Raw genomic sequence first — 17,918 nt, 5'->3', positions numbered from 1 at the left:
GCATGGGTGTGTTTCTCTAGATACAATATTGAGGATGGGTGGTGGGGGTGGGGTTCAGGGACTCCACCTGCTGCCACCTGTTCATCTGCTCCATCTTATAAAAGCTGCTCCCTCACTGTCTCCGGCATCACAGACACCTTGGACTCTTCAGGCTGTCCACTATCTGGAGTTACAAATATCTGACACATAGGAAATACATCTTGGACATCAGCCAGGCGATAACACCGAGGAGACCTCTGAGGAACCCCGAGGAACCCAACATCATGAAGTCCCGGCGACCCAGCTGCACCGACTCTGGATCCGAGTCCTCGGAACCAGACTCCAAGAGCCCAGAGAAATACGAGACCGTCACGAGGCGACGGAATGCTGCCAATGCCAGAGAGAGGAAGAGGATGCAGGGTCTGAACACAGCCTTCGACTGCTTACGTAAAGTGGTCCCCCAGTGGGGCCAGGACAAAACACTGTCCAAGTATGAAACCCTGCAGATGGCCCTCAGCTACATCATGGCCCTCAACCGGATCCTGACAGACGCCAGGAGACACAACGCTCCTCACAGGCAGTGGCTGGACCTGCAGTTCGACTGCGTGCAGCCTGAAAACTACCCCTGCCTCGTGAGGTACGACTCTCCCACTGACCAGGACTACATCCACTCGTCGTTCACGTATCCGTTCGATGGCCACCAGGTCCACGCATAAACTGCTGCCGTGTGGCAGATAATCGGTCATGTTGTTGGATGTGAGTGACAATGTGAATATTTCTCCTCTAATCCAGGAGAAAGTAAATACATTTGTATTGCATTATTTTTCTTCTTCATTATTTTTCAATTTTTGCAAGTGAACCCAGCAATTTTGAGCAGTTATTTTGTTCAAAGTATAGCAATGACAAACATGTAGTGTCATTGTGATGACCACTAGATTGTACTGAAGATGCAGGCAATGGTGTATTATTTGGTGTACTTTAAATCAAAAGTTACTTTGATACAGCCCTTAAATGTTGTGCAATGTTAAATGGATTCTGATAAAAATCGTTGTGGTCTTATAGTTGCATATTTAAAGTCAATATGTAACTATTTTTGTCAAAGTGTACGTATGTTTGTAGAGATGAAAAATAGATGTTATTTTTCACACGCAGACCTCTATTTTGTTGAATTGTAGTTTTTGATCAAAAAAATAAACTCTTTTGTATGAAACATCCTTTCTCTTGTTCTTTATTATCTTCTACAACAAAGGATAATTATGATGGTAAAATATGTGATTTTTATATAGCAACCAAAAAATGGTACTCTATACTGTATCTACTATATGTAATTACATTACATGCCAAGTAAGCAATTTTTAACAACACAAAGCTGATTCCTTGTCAAAATAATTACTTCTTAAACTTACTTTTGAATGTTTTAAAAGCAATTATAACTGCAAAATATAAACCTGACATATTGAAAATAGTACATTTACTAAAAAGTACATTTTACCGCATATGCATACTTTTTCATTTCAATAAACACATATTATCAGAAAGCTCTGTCATTTTAACCCGCATGATCTCATTTGTCTTCTTTGTGTGGTAATAAAATGTGAAACTAAGAAAAGAAGGGTAGTCAAGGAGAAGAACTAATGTAAAGCACATCCTTTGTGTTGTGAGTGTCAAGTGCTCAGTGAGAGAAATGGCAGCTCGTGTCTGCACTGCCTTGCTCTGCACACTGGGGAATAAATCCTCCTTTTGTCCTGAGCTCCTGCGCTCTGAGATAAGACTGCTTACGTCAATGGGGAACCAAAATATAAACATTTAAAACAGACTCATGTTGGGGGGAGCAAGTAAAATCACTATTCTTTTCATGAATGTTCTCTATAAAAATAACCTATTTTTTGGGGTTTTTAAGTGTTAAAGAGTTCTGATTTAATTCTGCTCCAGCACAGTCTAATGTAAGTAGAGATAGGCCAGGATGCCAACTGTCCGTTGATAGAGCCACACAGCTACAGATTTGAATGGCAATCATCGGCCCCTGAAAAGTGATTGTTACAGATTTGAAAAAGTTTGAACGGTGGCACAAGCCACAGCAAATTAAGGAAGCCTGGCCAGATCCTGCCCCGGCTTCAGAGGGGGAGCAGAAATGAAACTGTGTGGTAATGGCCGTGTGTAATCGCTCTGTTCACAGCCGCTGAAGCATGAACGCCCACAGTGGGACCCAAACTCTATCTGCATTAAGTATAAGACATCTCCAGCAGTGTATTACATGTATTGACCAACTGCTAATACACTACACGCATCTTAGCCTGTCGCTGATTTGGGTTGTAATACTTGGAATTGTGTTGTTTTAAAATCATCTCACATTCCAGTCGGTTTGGTTTATTAAAGCCTCTATAGCTGCACAAAACACACACAAAGGTGGACGGGTATCACAGTATTCATTAGTTTATCTGTTTAGCTAATTGTTGATATCTGCCAAGAACACTTCCTGTAAATACACGTGTGGTTAGGGGGGGGGGGGGCCTTGTTGGGCTGGCAGAGGAGACTTGGCCAATAGACGAGACGCTTGATCCAGATGGTCATAGTGATTCATATGCCACGGCGAATGTTTGCATATTCAATAAATGCTTTCTGACAGTTGGCGTGTTGAGATGGCAGAGTCAAAAGTGCGGAATAGTTAATGAGGAGGAGACCATCAGGAGTGACACTGCAATTATGCTCCTCATCCTCATTAATTTGGTCACAAGCGGCAAACAGTTGGTGACAGAAATGTAATCGACGTGCAGTTAATTGATTTACCCAATAGGAGCACGTTATTGGACGAGTTGTTAATCAATAGTGACAACAATGTGCTCAGCATGGAAGAAATTGAGAGGGTAAAACAGATTCAATTATCTTTTAGCAGCTGAATTATTCAGTCTTCCAACACGGCTGGATGTTGATGAAGACATTTACCAGCATATTAATAAGTGGCAGTGTTGTACAGAACTATGGGATGAAGTTCATTCAATTTGGCAAAGTATTTTTGTAATAATTTCAGCTCTTGAAGCAGGGTTGTTACTTCATGTTGTTTTCTGGTGATTTAGTTTCATTCTACCTGATGCATTGAATAATTTGTATTCATCACAGACCAAATCAATGTGATGTAACTATGCAAAACAGGACACAAGTACGTCAATGTTGTGTTTTTTAACTGGGTCTCAGTCTCCAGACTACAAAAGCTCCGACAGAGGACCAGCTCCTCCCTCAACCAGGCTTATGTCATCCACTCTTTATAAACATCTCTCCAGCAGGTGCTTAGAAGCTTCCCGCCCTGCTCTGCCTCACTTTCCTCTCCGATCTACACACCAGCAGTCCATACGAGACGCACACAGGTGTCTAACAGCATGAAGTGCCTGAACAACCGGGCCGACAGCCACCTGACGGGGCAGGTGGAGTTGGACAGCATGGGCAACGGAGCCTGGGTGAACCAGGGCTACTGTGGCTCCCCTCCGCCCCTGCCCCGAGAGGTCAGCACCATCTACAACTCTCAGTCCCTCTTCCAGGGCTCCATGGACAGCACGTACAAACTGGACACCCCCGGTCCATTCCTGGAGGAAACACCATCCACTGACCAAAGCCCGGTGAAGAAAGGAGGCTGCTGCTCTTTCATCAAAGGTAGGAAGTGGAACCCATTCAGCAGTTTACAACAGTACGTCTTCTATAAGGTAGAGGTAGAGCAGTTGTCTAGTGATTTTCAACTCCTGCTTCCTTCAATTGTCCTTCAGCAAGACACTTGAATGTGTTGTAAAGCACTTTGAGTGGTAGGTAGACTAGAAAAGAGCTACATAAATGCAGTCCATTTACCATTTGACATCTCTACAGCTACTATAAGTATTGAGATGACACTTAGCCAATATCTTGACAAAAACATCTCATCCTACATCTTTCTTTGGTTCTAGTTCTGTTTGGGGCTGTACAATTAACTGATGAGACGTTTTACATAAAACTTCTGTGGACCATCTGGAACATCAACTACTTTATTTCAAACCCAGGATCAAAGTTGATACACCGTCTGCATGGTCTTTCAAAACACTCGACTCAATAAATAATGTCGCATCATAATGACTGTAATTTGTCTGCAGGCTTCTGGGGCACAACTCTGACTGAAAACACCTCAAACAACAGAGAACTGTTTGTCCGAACCACTCTACGTGAGTTAATGATCTATCTGGTGTTCCTGGTGGACATATGCCTCTGTAAGTATTCTACTATCCTGCATGAAATATCCAATATAAATGTCTATTTCTGGCACTCAAAGATCCTGATCAGTACCCTGGTCAAATGGTATGTGCACTCTCTTACAAAGTGTCCTGTACACTTCTAAAATGTAAAGACTTTAAGGAAAGTAGTGATACCTGATTTAAACTTAATCTTTACACAACTTTCCCAGAATTCTTATATATTATTACACTTGTTGTATTGACATGCAAGCATGAAGATTACTTCCAACTACTGTTGTCCAAAATGTCTTTCACACATTAATGGTCCATAATGTGACATTTAAAAGTTGTATTAAACACTAAATGCATCACGGTATATTTTCATTGGGTTGAATTACATATTTTGTTTGGTGTTCCTGTATTATTTTACCTTATTAATGTTGATCCCCTGTTCAAGTGCTCATCTTTTTGGCAGGGTGTTGGTGATTAGGGCATTTTGGACTGTTGATTTACCATCAAAAGCCTCCCCCTACTTTAATGCCAACCACAAATGCCTTCCCCATCCCTCTGCCAGACAGCCATTGTCCAGCTGAGCATTAGGAGTGAAAGGGACTTGGGTACTGCTCCCTTGCTTTTTTGCGATAAGAGCATTTGGCCCTGTCCATTGTTGCTTTGTCTGGGTTCGATTTACATTGTTTGAAGAGGCTGTTTGCGTCAGGTCAGCGTGCTCCCTCTTCAAACAAATTATGGCTTCTAATCTTGATCCATTTGACTGCAGTGACATGAACACAGCCAAACAAAGAAGTCTTCAAAGGGGCCTTGCGTGTCTGCTCCTGAGTTGTCTTATCTCCCGATGTTGAATAGAGCAACATGTACAGCTGAGCCTGAGCAAAGCCAGATAGGAACCAATGATTGGCAGTGAACAATGTGATGATGTTGTCTTTCAGTGACATACGGTATGACCAGCTCGAGCACCTATTACTACACTAAAGCCATGACGGACCTGTTTGTGAATACGGGCGGTAATAGTGGGGTGAAGTTTCAGTCCATTGGCACCATGGGCGACTTCTGGACTGTGAGTTTTCCTTCCATATTCATTTGCTCCATGTTTACAACAATGAGAATTCACTGAGAAACGTGAAAATGAAACTGCATCCTCTCTCGTTCCATGAACAGTATGCCCAGGGCCCATTGCTGGACGGCCTCTACTGGACTAAATGGTACAACAACCAGTCCCTGGACAGAGGAGACCAGTCCTTCATCTACTATGAGAACATGCTGTTGGGAGTGCCCAGGATGAGACAGATCAAGATCATGAACAACTCCTGCAAGGTCCACAAGGACTTTGAAGATGAGATCACGGGATGCTTCGATGTTTACAACGACAAGAAGGAGGACGACCTGAGCTTCGGTCTCATCAATGGCACCGCGTAAGTCGCTCTCTGTTTTCCTTACAGGGTTACTTTGGGTATGCAGTTAGATTGGAGAACTACAGCAAAGTTGTCTTGGTCCTCTGCAGCTGGACCTACCACACAGAGAAAGAAGTCAAAGGTTCCTCTCACTGGGGCTTGCTGACCACATACAGTGGAGCGGGATACTACCGAGACCTGAGTCGAACCAAAGAGGAAAGCGTCATCATTCTGGAGGAACTGGTGGACAACCTGTGGCTCGACCGAGGAACCAGAGCCGCCTTCCTCGACTTCTCCACTTACAACGCAAACATCAACATGTTCTGTGTCATCAGGTACAGGGCACAACTGACAATAGCAACTTTACCCATCGATAGATACCATTGCATTGGTTGACTAAAGTTGTATTCCCTCTTTCAGGTTGGTAGTTGAATTCCCAGCGACTGGTGGAGCAATCCCTTCTTACCAGATAAGAACCGTCAAACTGATTCGCTACATCACCAACTGGGATTACTTCATCCTTGGCTGCGAGACGGTTTTCTGTTTATTCATCCTCTACTATGTTGTGGAGGAGATTCTTGAGCTGCGAATACACAAACTCTCCTATTTCAAAAGCATCTGGAACATACTGGACATTGTTGTCATAATGGTAAGAAAATGTAATTCTCCTCTGATTCAAACATGTCCCTTTCTTTGATTTTGCGTCGCATCAAAGAAGTCTAACTATTCTCCTTCCCAGCTTGCCATCGTTGCCATTGTCTTCAATATTTTTCGAACTGTCAAAGTGGACAACTTGCTTGGCAAACTGCTGGAACAACCTGGTATCTACGCTGATTTTGAATTTCTGGCCTTCTGGCAAACACAGTACAACAACATGAATGCAGTGAACTTGTTCTTTGCGTGGATCAAGGTAAAGTAACATCTTTCACTCAAACACAGTACTTAAGAAATGATCTGGCTCAAGCGTCATCCCTTAGATTGAGTGTTTTCTTTAGGTTTTCAAGTACATCAGTTTTAACAAGACCATGGCTCAGCTGTCCTCCACACTGGGTCGATGTGCTAAAGATATCCTGGGCTTCGCCATAATGTTCTTCATAGTGTTCTTCGCCTACGCTCAACTTGGATATTTGCTCTTCGGGACAGAGGTTGAATCTTTCAGCACCTTCGTCAAGTGCATGTAAGAAGTCTCCAAAACAGCCTTTTGGCACAACATATTTGAATAGGATGATTGAGCATGAATAAATCAATCCTTTTTCTTTTTTCTTTCTGCAGCTTCACACAGTTCAGGATTATTCTCGGGGACTTTGATTACGATGCCATTGACCGTGCTAACAGAGTTCTTGGGCCAATCTACTTTGTCACCTATGTGTTCTTTGTTTTCTTTGTTTTACTGGTAAGCATCAGAAGGTAAACACAAGACGTTTGATTTTAAAAGGACAAAGATGGGCATTCTCATTACCTTTTTATGTATCTGTCCCTCAGAACATGTTTCTGGCCATCATAAATGACACATACTCTGAAGTTAAGGGGGAGCTCTCGTGCCAAAAAGATGAGCTACAGATTACTGACATCATCAAACAGGTAATCAGATTCATGCAAAAATAGATACGACTTTGGACAAAGTTTTACAAGAGTTACAAGCAAAATGGAATTCTCTTTTAATTCAGAGCTATATGAAGACATTCACGAAGTTGAAACTTAAAAAGGAGAAAATATCAGATGTTCAGAAGGCGCTACGATCTGGATCTGGAGAAATTGAATTTAAGGACTTCAGAGAAACTCTGAAAGAGTAAGTGAGAAATGATCAACTATAATCTCTTTTACTGAGGTTTCTTATATTTATTTACTGATGTTTATTCTTTTGGTGTGTGTGTGTGTGTGTGTGTGTGAGGGGGGGGGGTTCTCCTTAATTATACCGCGGGTCATTGGACAAAGGGTGTTGTATGCGGTACAGATTGTTAAGACCCTTGAGGCAAATTTGGGATGTTGGGCTATGTAAATAAAATTGACTTAACTGGAGCTATATTCAAACTTCAGTATCAAATGTAAGTAACCCTCAATGCTTTGATGATGTCATAGGATGGGACATGCTGATCATGAAATTTCTGCAGCCTTTTCCCGGTTTGACCATGATGGGAACCAAATTCTAGACGAAGACGAACAACAGAAGATGAAAATCGAGCTGGAGGAAAAGAGGGTTTGTGTTACAGTTCGACTTGTTTCTTATTTAGCTCGACAAGCAAAAAAAGACATTGAATTCACGATGGTGTTCCCCTTTTTGTTTGTAAGGATGCTCTTTGCGCTGAACTCAACACTCTTGGAATGCATTATGGGAAAGACTTATTGGAGAAGCCTCCAGTAACGGCCAATGAGCAGAACCACTCCAGTCATACGTTCGTGGATCGGGAACACTTTCAAAGGTGGGAATCGTTTCTACATTTAACCTATGAATTGTCCTCAAATATGAGAACTTGATTTCTTTACAATGGACTAAAAACTGAATTACGTTTCCCTCAACATGGAAGACTGGCCAGACAGGTTCTCCAGCTTGAAAGCTATGTGGCAGGCATCACATCCAGGATTGAGTTGATTTTGGAGAAACTGGGATTACAAGAGAAAGCTAAAGGGAACGAAACGGCAAGGAAACTCACTGCCACCAAAAATGATGTGAGTAGAACTAGATTAAGATTTCCATAAACCCCTGTCGTACGCATCAGATACTACATTATTCACTATACTGAAAGGTTTATTGAAGGTTGTTGATAATCCCAAAAATAAGTTTTCTTAATTCCTATGAATACAAAATGTTGACTTTTTGATTACCCCCATCCAGAGCAATGATACTGCCTCAGACGTGAGCGTCCTGGTTTGTGTAGACAGAGGGACGAAGCCTGCGATGTCATCAAGGAGACCAGCAGTTAGCACCACATACGATTGCCATATGTGACTCACCTCTGAGTCACGGGTTCTCTGGATGTCAGTTGACTGCTCTTAAATTACAGCCACTCATTTCATGGAAATATGTAAATACTGTATAAAAACATTTTTGAAATTCTTTGCTTACTAGGCGAACGCACTAGAGCTAATATAAAAATCTGGTTCAAGTTGAAGCTCAGATATGTAGAAGACTACAATACATGTTGTAGATGAGACCTGAATATAAATCGACATATTAGTAGTGTTGTCATATACATCTATTTCAAGAGTAGGTTAGAAGAAAATACTTATGCAATATAATCCAATATTATGCGGCGTGTTTGCCACCAGATGTCTGACTAAGCGATGCTTTGCTTTAGTCATTTAATGTTCATGAATGTTCAAGTTCTATCACGTTTGCTCAAAGCGCCCCTTGACTTGTTTGCACAGTGTAGTGAGATGTAGCTACAAAAAAATCCCTAATTATGTTTACATGGAAGACATTGTTTAATAATTGTTACCGACCTTTGTCCATCTCCTGAGTTGCCAAAACATGTAACAGAGCGAACATGAAAAAACAACATATTTCCACGAAAGGCATAATAATTGGATCTGGGACATTTGGAGCAAATGTCTAGAAGATACATTCAGATGGTACAAATTTCAGAACGCACATTTCATAATTTCATTAGTGTCTAATAAATGTACTGAACGACCAGGTTCAAACGTTTCTTTATTTGAAATCACTTATTGAGTTTTCCCGCTTTAATGGAAAATGTATTTCATCCTTTATTATTAAACATCATTTATATCGTTCAACTTATATGTATTACTGTCATAAAAGCTAATTTCCATTACATTCAATATTTTAAGCAACAAATGTTTTACATGTCATAAGCGTGCAGTTGAAGCTGAAACATCACTCGCTTTACTGCTACTCTCGGAAAAATAGCACACAAACTGAAAAATGGGAAAATCCACAATGCAAAATAATTTCGGTTTGTAATAGAGCCTCCGTCAATAACACCAAGTTTGAATTTACTCACACATCAATTAAGGCTTATTCATCAATCGTATTGCTGAAACTTAATGATGGAATTCCTACCGACAGTATGTACATTATTTCGAAAGTGTCACGAAGGATGATATTTACACTCTTGGCCAACGTGACCCTGTTCAGTTACACAAACATCCCCCGGGTTTAATAAACAAACACATGATCGAGTTTGTCGGCTGATTCAACACGAAGAGGAGAGCGAGTGTGACGCACTGTACAGAATGGCACATACGCAAAGGAAATCCAAATGGCAGGACATCTTTTGAGAAATCCTCATCACACTTTATACTGGAATATATGGAAATATTCTGCAAATACTGAGACATTTCAAAATGCACTAAAAGGGGGCAAAAAGTGCCGGCTGCCCTGACAAATCAATGATATATTTAGGAAAGCTTCTGCTTCTGTAAAATAACAACCATCCCAAATCAGTAAGCACTCGTCTTTGCACAAGTAAGCACCAAAGAATTATGAAAAACGTAACGCAAAAACCATGAGGGGCTGGTTTAGGTGCTAAATTAAGTTGAATGTTCTTTGTGAAAACCCTATAAATAACTATAAATTAAATGAGTTATTGAGAGGAGGGAAACCAGCCCCCAGAATCAGCACACAGCGTCGGTTAACTTTACAAACATTTGGGGTTAAGCGTGTTACAATGTTTTCTCTATATGGGCTGTAGCCTTTACTTTGAGATACAGGATTATAAATTAGTCAAATCTCTGCTACATTAAGGAGCAAACTAAAATCCATCAAAAGTCTGCAAATAAACATGCTGATCACTCCGATACAAAAACTTTTTTTGTTTTTAGATCTGTGTCGGCGACAATTTTCTTTGTACACAAAATGCACCGAAGAGATACCACATCTGGCTCAGATCGCCTTTAAAGCCACAGCTGTTTATACAAATACTTTCTTCACACATACTGAAAGGTCAACTATCGTTCCAGGGCCTCTATTCACAAAGCTTTTATCATTAATATATCAAAAGGGGAATGAATTTCTAGCTGAAGCTAAGCCCAGACCAACGTTTAGCAGGTTGGTTCATTCTTTTGGCATCTTTTTATTTCTTTAATTCTTTTAGTGCAGTCTGTAGCACAGATTCATGATGGATGGAACCCGCTCGCTGCCTCTTTACAGACCGACCTACACCACAAAGATGAACGTCATCAATGCATGAAGACGGGAGTTTTGTATTCTGTTGTATAAAATGACAGAAAAATGCAGTGAAAGTATGACAAGTCTGTAACAAACACTGAAATATATTTAAAAGAAAACATATTGGAAGTGGATATTGCTTAAGTATGATAATATTAATGTTTGAGGTTTCCATGATTTGAATCCTTGTTCCAGTGACACGATGGCTTTGTAGTAACTGTGCTTTTAACTGATCATAAATACCGTGGCGGTTATGTTTCCACGAGTACGCGTCATGTTTTTCAGATACAGCTTTGCTCAACTTCTGAATATAGGAGGGTAACAATTACGTTTTGAAGGACTACACTTACTTTGTCCCAATGGTTAACTTATTCAGTGTGTGATAAGTTCTGAGTGAAATGGTTGTTTGGGAGCGACTATTAGCTACAAAGGCTTTGTGAATATGGCCCCTGCCCTTCTTCCAACACAGCATCTGCCCAGATGAAAGAGTGCTGCGTGGTCTAAAAGGGTTGACAGAATCCTCTTGGTACTACACTTTGGTCTGGGCCGGCTCACTGCGCTTGGTAGCCGGCCATGCTAAAGTTGGCCAGGTTGGACATGACCTGGCTGGATGCGGCTGCAGCCTGGCCTGACTGAGATCCAAAGCCTTCCACCCAGGCCGGTGACTGGGACTGCCTGCAAAGACGCCACAAATACCCCGTTAGTGTGACCGTGGTCACTGCATATAAAGATTGATGAATAAATAAACGCTCCCCCCAGGTTAAAAAGGGAAAGATTCATTGAACTTACTCTACTCCAAATCCTTGCTGGTTCCACGTCTGGCCGTACATGCTGTAGGAGGGAACTTGCCACCCATTGGTCATATACTGCCCATACTGCTGCTGCTGCTGCTGCTGTTGCTGTTGCTGCTGTTGTTGTTGTTGTTGTTGTTGCTGCTGCTGCTGCTGATTCCCATACACCTGATTCCACTGCCCCCACTGACCGAACTCAACCTTAGAGACAAACAGAGAGGAAGTGAATACATGTCTGAAGTGTCCCAATAGCTCTGTGCTCAATTAGGAGCAAATACAGCAAGTACAAGGCCTTTAAATCTATGGCTTCACTCCGTAAACATATCTTTGGATTTGTAATAAGGTTTCTATTTCCGTTTCATAGTTATTATAGAAAAAAAAGACTCCTAAAATTGCATTTATCAGTTAGATCAGTTTCAGTGTGCCCCCGAATGCATTGTCCCTCGCTCTATTCTGACCGGAGTGCTCACTCACCTCATTTCCCGTCATCTTTGCTGAAGTTATAAAAATACATGCCGTTTTCTAAATCTTATCCAATATTCATTATCCGTGATGTTCTCCCTACCTGCTGTGGATTTTTTGCTACGTCAGGAGATTCTTTGCCCCAGAAGCACTTCACTAGGTGTCCTTCAATGGCTGTGCCGTTTACTGAAACAATGGCATGGGCAGCGCTGTCGTGGGAGGAAAACCTTTAAAAAAAGGAAAACAGCAGCTTAGCAGTCAAGCAGAATTGAAAATACACAACAAAGAACATTCAGGCTAATAACTGTTTTGAGGTGAAGACAAACTGAGCCAACTACTGGCTGGCTGTCATTGAGTCATGCAGTGTGCTTGTGTTGACATCTAGTGGCCAGATGCTGCAATGCACTGAGGCGTTACCTGATGAAAGAGTATCCTTTCTCTGGGAAAACTCGGATTTCCATTATTTGACCAAAAGGTGAGAAGGTCTGGCGCATCAGGTGTTCTGAAAGAATCAAACAGAAAAGAGGTCAGTGGTTAGTTTTCAGGCTATTTGAGGAAAGTGTGTGGTAAGCAGTAAGACTACTAATGTGCATCTGTAGAAAGCATGACACTTGCCTGATAGTCCAGACTGGATCCCTCCACAGTACACCGTGCAGTTCTGTGGACTGGACTGAGTCAGGACGTCATCGAACCTCAGCTGCTTTGAGCCATCTGAAATAAAGACGCAAATATATAAGCAACATTCGTTCAGGGACGTTCTTACACAAAGTGTGTGCCTCAATTAAAACAAAGTTCACTTTTTTATTTTATTATTATGATATTTATTTATGATTTTTTTCTATTTTCTTTAATTCATTCTGTGGTTTTGTTTATTATTTTCACGGTTATTGTCTCGCCTAGTTTTTGTATCGGTGTATGATGTTGGGTGTGTTTGGAGGAATAAAAACAAATGAAAAAAGAAAAAACAAGTTACCACTGTAATGTATGATCGATATGATAAAATGACCTACACTCCCTTATTTGTTATCAATGTGATATATTAAAGTCTAGAATAAAGTAAGGTACGGTCAGATCGCTGACGATCAGGGTGCAAGTCCTGTAGTGAGAACTAGGCATTAAGGCCCTGCGCACACACGCACACACACACACACACACACGTTTTAACTTGTCCGGGCTGATTAGACCTCAGAACTATACCGAGCTTCAGATGCACCAGTAAGAAGGATAAAGGTGTTATTTGTCCCACCCTGGCAGGTGCAACAAAGCTAACAGGAGAGGGAGGATGAAGAAGTCAATGTAACACAGTCTGCAGACTTCCACCCGGTCCTGGTGGTGCGGTCAGACAGAAATCTGCCAGGTGAAATGGACTGGCCTCGTACAGGAAGTGAACTCCCTGGTGTGGGTGTGCGGGATCGTTAACACTTACTGTCCTGGACACTCTTCGGAGCTGGTGGTTTGCGTGTGGCCCAGTTGGTCCTGATCTGACGTCCTCCCAGCCACTGTCCCCCCATGTTAATGATAGAATTCTCTGCATCCTATAAATCCAAATCAAAGACGGTTAACTCTCTGAATTTGATGAATCTGTAAAGTTTACTGGCGACTATACTCTGTTCTCAAAATATACATTCCTGTTTGTATTATTACTATAACTATGTAATGTTAGATGATTGATGGTGTTGTTAACTATGATTAAATAGATTTCCTTGACTGTGAATGTATTAAAGTAGGATAATAAACAGAAAATAGAAATAACCTTCAGTCTGTGTTCTTGCACTGGAGCCTTACCAGTTTGTTGAAGAAGGACACAAATCCATACCCCTTTGATTTGCCTGTCGTCATGTCCTTCACAACACGGGCGTCCCTGCAGGGAAACGTGAAAACAACTTCAGTGCACTTCTCAGTTCTAACGTTTCAAACTAAAAGGAACCACGCAAAACAAACTGAACTACTCTACTCTGTCCTAAATGAATGCATTTAGCTATCATGACCTCGTGCTGAGCACTGACTTGTTAAACACTTGAGGAAAAAACAAAACAAAAACAAGTACACAAACATGCAGCCTACAGTACTGTTTTTAAATCATTTCAGATGAATTAATGGGTCCTTGCCACTAGAGCACCACTTCCTGATTTAAACTCACAAAAGGAACAGATTAAAGGGATTACCATGCATTCTTAAAATCTGCTGTTGGTGCTCTCGCTACAAATAGAAATATATAGAAAATATCAAAAAGAGAAAAAAGGAATTAAACGGCATACATGGCCTGTTAACAGATTTCTTTTTTTTCCCGTGTCAATTCTTTACCACCACTATGGAGTATGGAGTTTGGGGAGCTGCAAATTTTGAGAAATTGACATTTTCAGAACTTTTGGAAGAGGATCATTGCACTACAAACAACACTATGCAAATCAAAATGAGACAATTTAAACATAGATTTAGAGGAATACATTGAGTGCTGGAATTTGTTAATCTAAGAGAGATCATGTTAATACATAGCATCTACAAATAAAGACATATGGAAAGAATGGAATAAATAGAGAAAAAAAACTACATCTGAGTCTCCAGAGTGCACAGTTCCTTGCTGTTAGCCTTCAAGCTCCTGTCCAATCCTATGAGCATTTCTGTAAAATAACCAAAGTGCTATTACTTCACTGAGACCCACAACTAAAAGCTGTTCAGGTCTATACACACAGCTTACATTATATTTACTTACCACAGCCTAAATATGCAAAAAGAGGAGGCTAAAAGTCGACACTTCAGTCATAAAAATACAAAACACACAGACTACATGTAAGTAACTGGAACAAAACTCTTAACAACTTACAGGTATTGTGTTGGAAACTTAAACGAGACTGTTCAAATCTGTTAAAAAGCAATAAATTGAAACAAAGCAAAGCAATACATATGTTGGAAAAAAAGGTGCAGTACTTTCATGTGAAAGAGTACTTCGTGTATGCATGTTGGTCCATCATAACTATGTTTACATGCATGGATGTAATGTCACTATTGAATATACATTTGACAAACAAAATACATCAAGATGAAGCAAAACTGGAGTGGTTCTCCTGAACATTCACCATCTCGGTTGACTTGTAAACATTGCATCTCACAAAAGATAACTTGGCTTTTTCAAATATACTTGGAGAGAGAAGGGGATCTGGACAACATGCAAGAACAAGGGGGACGTTGCAGTTCATGGGCAGACCAGACCCCCCCCCCTCCCCCCCAGGGTGTCCCAGTGTCTCATATCAAACCATTGTTTTTTTTTATCCCAAAACGAAATGATTGAGATCAGACGTGGCTCGTAGACTGTTGAGAAGGTACACCAACCGTCAGGATGTCATCCCTTGTGGACCAGTGTTTGAAATCACAATATGCACGAACTTCCTAATGTCATTACATTTACAGTTAAGTCACCCCATAGTGTATGCATGTAAACATGGTTAGAGACAGTTGTTTCAGAGCATACGTTTACATAACATTACTAGGAAGTAACTTAATATTCCCAAAATTGAGATAAATCAACATGCTTGCATTGCAGCATTCAAATTTGTTGTACTGCACGTAAAAAGAATTATCCTTCTAAGTGAAGACTTACGAGATTTTCCCAAAAGGTCCGAATGCAGCCTTGACATCCTCGGTGGTGATCTCAGGGCTCAAATCTCCCACAAACACATGGAAGTGATCTAGAACGACACAAAGGTGAAAACAAACAGAGGGAAGAAACCATTTACTATTCTCTGGTAAACTTAAGATGTCAGCAGCTTATAAGAATCAATAGGTGAACACTTACTGGACGTGTCTTTCTTCTGGCTACTTGGAGTGGTGGCCCAGTTTACTTTGACCTCCTGAAAGAATGTTACAGAGGGCCTTTAAAATAATGACAGAGAATCTGAGAAGTTGACATTTTCTACACAAGGAACAAGGATCACAAGGGAATTCAAGCAGTTGCGCTGCCAAGCTTTTCATTGTGGACCAGACATAGTGTCCTACCTTTCCTAATATCTTCCTCCCGTTCATGGCTGCAAGAGCTGCAGCAGCATCTCTGTGTTCAAAGAACTCCACGAAGCAATACGGGTCATTGCTTGTATGCTGCGTGGGACAAGGTCAAACACAAAAGTTCATCAGGTGGGTTCCACTCCACTATGTGGTGGACAAATGTGATGTAACTGCAGCTAAAATGTGTCTAGTTTCTTTGTTGTCAACAGTGTATTTATTATTCCAATTTATGATCTAATGTTGGATAATTAGTTGGACATGGTCTCCCTCCATGTATACAGGGTACATGAAAAGAAAAGGAGAAGACGTAAAATATCAAATCAACAGTCTTGGCTGCTTACCTCTGTGATCATTTTACAACTTTTGCAAGGCCCGATCTGAGTGAAGAGTTGCAGAATCAGGATCTCCGTTACATCCTTGGAGAGGTTTCCCACATACCTGCAGGGATAATTCAGTGAAAGCTGTTAAACTGTAGTTTAACGAAGAGGTGGTACAGACTGTGATAATATTCGTTAATCTGAAAAACTGAGCCATATACAGCTAATTTAGGGTATGAGCATAGTTAGTCGGTGAGTTACTTATGTGACGTTATTTTGTATTACCGTTAACATTAGCTTGCCTGACATTCAAGCTAGACCTACGTTTGTTACGGCTAACAAGACAGTTGCCGCCTTTTAACTCTTCAAATGTGTTTATTTGTAACCTTATGTTTAATAACCTGACGCTAGTGAAACATAACATTTTGTTGTATGGCGGTATTCGACAGTGTTGTGTAACGTTAGCTAGGTTAGCCACCGGGTCCCGACGTTAGCGAAGCTAGGAATACCTAACTAACACTGCAGTTGGACACATAACGATACTTACAGGGTCTTGGGGTAGCTTTCGTCGTCCATGACCGAAACCGACAGCTAACGTTTACCGATTCCGGTGAACACTGTTAATTAACTAGTTACAACAACTAGCTAACTAGCTCAGAAGCTAGCTAACCGGGCGCCAGGGTATACGTCACGCTGGGAGTCCAGAGAGCTAGCAGGCGCGTGCGTGCGTGCGTGGGTGGTGTGAACAAAAGCGCCCAGGCGAGCCGAGGTCAGAGTGAGGTAACGAATAGCCACCATTTTTACAGTTTCAACATTGTAAATAGTGCATTTCTTAAATATAGCTTTTGTTCCTGGGTGTGATTGGTTAATTAACGCTAAAAAGCCAAAACAGTGAACGCATTTAGCACTTAATTCATCATACAAAGCAACGGAAGTAATTAGCGCAAGAGACCTTTATTTTGAAGTATAATGCCAGGGTGAGCTTGTATTACTCACCGGTGCTCGGCGGATCATGGCGGTGTCTCGAACCACGTCGAACTTTCTGGACCTGAGCCTCTATGATCTGAGCTCAGGAGCCAGCGTGAGCAGAACACTTTTTGAATTACTCATTCTGTCTCATAGCAGTGTAATTTTAACTGAACAAAATGTATTAAAATGCGTCGAGTACTGACTAATATAAATATACATATTTAAGTGTTGAATACACATAGTATTTAAAAGTATATGTGGAAGAAATGCCGCTGAATCATGAGACTGAATTAAAGCAGTGGTTCTCAACTGGTCTGGCTGCGGGACCCACCATCACCCCTTAATGACAAGCCGGGACCCACGACCCAAATTATATATATCAATATATCAATTTCAACAAACGTCCCAGTATGATTTAATGCAAACAAATTAAAGTATCAAACACGCATTACTACTTTGGAGTTAAATATTTAACATGTATTCCAACATGAAAAAAGCAGTAAATAACATATATAACATGTTTATGTATTGAGATGCCCCTATGGACCTTGTTATAGGAGGTAAAGATCAGGAGAAGTAAACATGAAGTGTAACTAGAAAAAGCATTTCCTGCTAAAAATGCGTTGGAATGCTGAAAACTGAAATTAATCGCAAAAGCATTGCTGAAAATAGAT

General features: G+C 41.0%; 3 protein-coding genes across 3 annotated transcripts; 2 read left to right on the top strand and 1 right to left on the bottom strand.

Annotated features, from left to right (window-relative positions):
- Positions 1-263: 263 nt before the first annotated feature.
- atoh7 (atonal bHLH transcription factor 7) lies at positions 264-695 on the top strand (the record flags this gene model as incomplete). Its single annotated transcript, XM_079279952.1, has 1 exon — positions 264-695. One exon carries the CDS (start codon positions 264-266, stop codon positions 693-695), a length of 432 nt encoding a protein of 143 aa, XP_079136078.1.
- A 2,604-nt stretch (positions 696-3,299) lies between these two features.
- On the top strand, positions 3,300-9,095 carry pkd2l1 (polycystic kidney disease 2-like 1). Its single transcript, XM_079280463.1, has 15 exons — positions 3,300-3,624; positions 4,092-4,205; positions 5,117-5,244; positions 5,346-5,599; positions 5,689-5,913; positions 5,999-6,227; positions 6,318-6,488; positions 6,574-6,755; positions 6,851-6,971; positions 7,061-7,159; positions 7,246-7,367; positions 7,658-7,775; positions 7,868-7,998; positions 8,104-8,245; positions 8,412-9,095. Exons 1-15 carry the CDS (start codon positions 3,354-3,356, stop codon positions 8,523-8,525), a joined length of 2,421 nt encoding a protein of 806 aa, XP_079136589.1. The 5' UTR covers positions 3,300-3,353; the 3' UTR covers positions 8,526-9,095.
- Positions 9,096-9,210: 115 nt separating this feature from the next.
- On the bottom strand, positions 9,211-16,978 carry tial1 (TIA1 cytotoxic granule-associated RNA binding protein-like 1). The gene is made up of 12 exons (XM_079280464.1): positions 16,823-16,978; positions 16,300-16,396; positions 15,953-16,051; positions 15,753-15,807; positions 15,558-15,645; positions 13,745-13,820; positions 13,386-13,494; positions 12,575-12,670; positions 12,377-12,461; positions 12,063-12,186; positions 11,496-11,698; positions 9,211-11,381 (listed from the first exon to the last, which is right to left on the bottom strand). The coding sequence occupies exons 1-12, from the start codon at positions 16,849-16,851 to the stop codon at positions 11,258-11,260; spliced, it is 1,185 nt and encodes a 394-aa protein (XP_079136590.1). The 5' UTR covers positions 16,852-16,978; the 3' UTR covers positions 9,211-11,257.
- Positions 16,979-17,918: the final 940 nt, after the last annotated feature.

Source organism: Melanostigma gelatinosum (assembly GCF_949748355.1).
Source record: "Melanostigma gelatinosum genome assembly, chromosome: 12".
NCBI lineage: Eukaryota > Metazoa > Chordata > Actinopteri > Perciformes > Zoarcidae > Melanostigma > Melanostigma gelatinosum.
Note: the sequence above shows the minus strand (reverse complement) of the source record. Positions and strands in the feature narration are given on the sequence as shown.